Here is a 5,088-nt window from a genome sequence, read left to right as displayed (position 1 = left end):
GTATCTCACTCATAGACTACCAACATCACGATTGATTTGTGTATACTGATGTGCTTTATGAAACTTTTCATTATGTATATAATAAAGAAACACAAATGAAAATAAATGTTTGTGAACTTCATAAAAGTATTCTATTGTGTTGATAATTAAGTCCCATCACGAACTACGGCTGCATCCTCCTCGTTATGCTTATCTAGTTCACATAATTTCTTTGTTCATAAATCTACTTTTGGCAGCAATGTGATTTTATAAATCAAGAAGATGGCCTGAATATCACAGATTAATTATATCTCTATGATCACCGAAAATCGCTGATAGAACTTTGATCACGAGAAATTAATTGGTGCTTCATTTTGACTATAATGGTTACGTGATGATGATGGATTTTACCATATAAGAGTGTTATTTCCGGCCATCTAGAGGTAGGCCTACCTGTACAATACACAAATTTTCGAGTGTGAACATACAGTTTTCAAGTAGGTAAAATAAATACAACAAAGACAATGTTTTAAATTTATTTTCTATGGTATATCACAGATATTTAGATCTCTTATTGCCAAAAATCCCTTATAAGATCATTAGGAATTTGTCTGCGCTTCATTTTGATTATAATGGTGATGTAATGATGATGAATATTACTATTTAAGAGTTTTAAGTTTGGGCCGTTAATAACAAGATTGGGTGTATTAATTAAAAAAAAAATTAATAATATAAATTGTCGACTTATACAGAGCATATTATAGAGACCTAATGCGCTTACATTATTACCCCGGTCACTGGATCAAGCACATATGGAACATGCACTCAGGCCCCATGGGGGAATTCCATAATGTTGCAGCTCTATTCAGCGCAGGCTGTGTTTGAACCTACCAGGTACCCACTTGTACTCCTGGGTGGAGAGTGACAACCGTAGATAAAGTGCCTTGCCAAACGACACAAGCGACTTCCACAGCGACAGTTTCGAACCCCGACCTCAAGGTTGAGAGTCCAAGCCACAACTAATGTGCCAACCACTTCTAAAAATTAATGTAAATCTTGTTACTTGTGTGCTATTAAGATTTTAAAAAAAGTTTCTTGTATTTTCATGCTTTTGTCCAAAGCACGAGAGGGAGAAAAATAGCCAGGGCAGAGGGAATACCAGGGAGTACAAAATTTTGTTCTGCAACCCGCATTTTGTGCCTTCAATAAGGGTCAGTAATTAGACCAAGGCAGCCATAAATGTTTCTCGAAAGATGTTTTGCTATGAAAATCTGCAACGGAAGAACAGCTTAACAGAATAAACGTGGGACACTAAAGCTGGACACTCACTGCGTCGCAACAAATCCACGTTTGCTTCCGCTGAGCGAGACGACGCAACGTCGTCTGCTGATGTCAGTAGCAATCTGAATGGATCCTCATTAAAAAGACGATCCGTTGGGTCCGCTTCTTCGTGTATATTCTTCGTCGCGTTGCCGCCGTCGCACGCAGTGAGTAACCGGCTTAAGATAATCATGATTCAGAGCACACAAACACTGATTATCACCAGGTTTGAAATCAACTACGCTATACCACAACATACTGACCAACACACATGTAAATCAATCTCACAGTGGTTGACAACATCTAAAACGATCCTTTAACTTGTGATATAATTTATTGCAACACAATTACAATTGTTTTTTACATACAATCACTTAAAATGCCTCAATATTAAAAAAAGATAATAATAATAATAACAATAATAATAATAACACAGTAATAATACTTTATAAAGCACACAATGCCACTGCAAGCAGTACTCGTGGTGCTTTCAATTCTTTGTACAGAAAAAAAAATTCCATATTTACTATGAAGTAATTTGCATGTTTGTCATCCTCTGTTTACCACAAATTTTTCCACAAACATTACAATTATTTTTATTGTAAAGCATATATTTTGTGGTATACAATGACAAAGTTTATTTCTTAATAGTAGACCACTGAATATTTAGTAAATGGGGAAGGGTCTTTATGTTGAATAGAGCCATGGAATATAACTGCAAAATAATCCATTAAACATTTTATAATCTCAAAGCACACAACTATCCTATTAAATATTTTTCAATGCATATACAATATTACGAACTTGATGAATATTAATTAGAATGATATATGCATTAATGATTACAATAATGCATATTCATAACATCATAGTTATCGCATTGCAGTCTTCAATATTCAATTTGCACCATCCAAAATATTTTTTTTTTTTTTTACAAATTTCATAGAGAAAAGGTTTTGGCTAGGATCACGTTCCAGTTGCGTTACTGCTTTTCGATTTAAGTCTAAAACGTTGAGATGAATGTGTACGCCGCACCAGGGGCTTTGCTGACGAAGGTGGGGAGGGCCTTGCTGATGTAGGTGGGGAGGGTTGCAGAGATCTTGGAGCTCCGGACTCGCTGCTACAGTTTAATGGCGTGCGTCTAAAACTGCTAGCTGATCCTGGTGGACTTGGGACCTGAGAAGCATAAACAATTCCATCTGGTAAGGGGTATGGTATGGTAGTTTTTTTCTACTTCCCTGCATGTGCCAAGTTGACAAGTACACAGGGAAATAATGCACTTCCTGCTTTAAACATGAGTCATATGTAAACTTTGTAATTTTACCCTCACAGATCGTAATGACTAATGTAGGTGAACGGTTTACTGTTTTAATATTTATGAGGTATAGCGAAACAAATGCAGCGTGGTTTTATTACAGTAAATCAGTAAATTTTACTTCCCTCGTAGTTTGATGATTGGGACACCCTCCCTCCGCTTTATGTTTGGAGGTAGTCGCAATCATCAAACACCTCAAAAAGTAGAATTCATTACTTTACCTCAAACCATATTGTATTTGTATTACTACTGTATGTTAGCATTATACTGTACATTAATTACATTTTTTAATACATATCCATCTAACACAAGATCAACAAGGAGTCATTCCATGGTGGTGGGAACTACAAAAGGATTATAAATTATGATACAATTCATAAAATTTGTTTTCCCACTGCAATGCATGATAATTTGAGAGCAGCATAGCTCAGTCGGTTATTATAGGTGGCAGCCAATGGTCAAGCATATAGTGCCTTCCACAGAAAAAACCGTCTCAAGGCACTTTTCAGCCACAAGAAACAAAAACAAAAATTAATTAATGAAAAAGTGCAAATGCGAAGGGGGCAGGGGGAGTGCGCAGCCTCAATTTTGAGATAGCTTCGGCATCACCAGATTGCTAGGCACCCGTAGCCTCCACCGAGGATAAGCCTACGGCTCCCCTACCTCAAGTAAGGAGGTGCGACTTTTCAGGTTATGTGCGCTGAACCGTGGAAATTCTTAGGTAGGTGGTTCAATTCAATCCGCAGCTCTCCTTGTGTTTCAGCTGCATGGCTGAGATGCAAGTACTGTGTAAAAAAAAAAAACGCACTGCCATAGGTTGTCCAGTGGATCAACCTTGTTTAAAGTGATTCTCATAAAATAAGAATTTTAAAAATACACTTATAACAATGCAACTTACAGTTTGTTGTAAATGCTTTTGGATACTTGGACTTGAACCAGCACTCAATCTTCTGGCCGTGTCTTGTTTTGTTGTGCTTTTTGATGGACTATTTGGAGGCATTTGGCTTAACCTACAAGCTGAGGACGGAGGCGATGGACGTCCAACTGGACTCAATGGTTTCAAGGGATGAAGCGTTCTCCTTTGAAAAATACAAAAAATATACAACAATTTTACTAGTAATTGTATACAATATTAAATGAATAAAAGCTCATTGTGCAAGTTCTTACTTTGGTGAGTTGGGAAGACTCTTTTGATCATTCTTGAAGACTGTAGAATTAGTCCTAATGTTGTCAACCTTTTTCTGAAGTCGGTTTTTTTCATGTTGAAGTTCTGAAATTTCACAAAAATGGTCACAATAATATTATCATTCAGAGTAAATAGATCAACAAAAACAGTACACTTTACATCATCTCATTGTCATCATCTCAATCTCATTGTCATCAATATTATCATTATCATCATCATCACCATCACCAGTCATCATCCCCCACACCTACCACCACCGTCTCAAAAACCACCCCCACCACCACAACCAATTTCCCTACCACCATCATCACCATGCGTACCACCATTATCATCATTGTCAATCATAATCATACCATTACTGTTCTCCTGAAGCTGTTTTTAGCCATCAATTTTACCGGTAAAAATAACTGGCCAACCAGTAAAAATTTTGAGATTGTAAAATAATAAAACCACTGATTAGGCCTGTAGGTAGTCTAGCCTGGCCTTCTTTCAATAAATGAATATCATGCCAGTCTATACCTAGGCTATGACTATATGTGTTGTTCTTTTTTCAAGTCAAAGGGGTGAAAAAAAAAAATCAAAATTTAGTTTTTGGTGTTTCTGCAAGTAGTATTCTTTAAAACAGTATTTATTTGATGGAAATTAGTTGAATATTAGCAAAGTTATGAATATTTATTTCACTGGATATCAACCATGTAGTTTTTGAGAAAACAGATTCCAAAGATTCCAAAATCAATAGTTTGTTACTAAGATTTGTATTTCAAAAATAATTTTAATATAATTTTCAGTTAGATATAGTGATTGATATTTTGCAGAAATGTTCTTCAATATATCTCCTTTCATAAAATTAAAAAACATGAGAATGTTCAAAATTCAGATTCTCGAATGTTTTGGGTGCTTGTGGGAAATTAGAAAATGCGACTAAAGCCGCAATCGCACTGGATTTAAAATAGGGAAATTTTTACCGAGACTGTGGGTAACATTCCAATGGGTAAACTTCCTGTCGTTCGCACTGGGATTTATCGACGTGGTTAGTTTTACCACAGGCCATGGTGAAACTAACCATTCGTACAGATTCAACTATTGGGGGCGCTAAATCGTGATGTTCACTTCCGGTATGTGTATGTGTGGCAAAACAATTAACAAGTGAAAAAAATGACAAAATTACTCAAAATCAAGACACTAGCAAACACGCGCGAAATTAATCAAGATGTTTGTGTGTGACGTTTTATTCCAGGTCACAGCTCATGCGTAATTGCCTGACAGCCTGAGGAAGGTCATTCACTGT

The 5,088-nt window shown here is 36.3% G+C and overlaps 1 protein-coding gene across 1 annotated transcript in view; it reads right to left on the bottom strand.

The window, feature by feature from the left end:
• Window positions 1-2,265: 2,265 nt before the first annotated feature.
• Window positions 2,266-5,088, bottom strand: part of LOC117112088 (coiled-coil domain-containing protein 24-like) — a gene marked incomplete in the record, with an annotated part of 7,137 nt that continues 4,314 nt past the window's right edge. The window contains 3 exon segments of the mRNA XM_033255138.1: window positions 2,266-2,475; window positions 3,513-3,693; window positions 3,782-3,884. Coding sequence (XP_033111029.1) covers window positions 2,266-2,475; window positions 3,513-3,693; window positions 3,782-3,884 — 494 coding nt within the window.

This window comes from Anneissia japonica, unplaced genomic scaffold (assembly GCF_011630105.1).
Source record: "Anneissia japonica isolate Jap-2015-1 unplaced genomic scaffold, ASM1163010v1 scaffold3934_len446420_cov169, whole genome shotgun sequence".
NCBI lineage: Eukaryota > Metazoa > Echinodermata > Crinoidea > Comatulida > Comatulidae > Anneissia > Anneissia japonica.
Note: the sequence above shows the minus strand (reverse complement) of the source record. Positions and strands in the feature narration are given on the sequence as shown.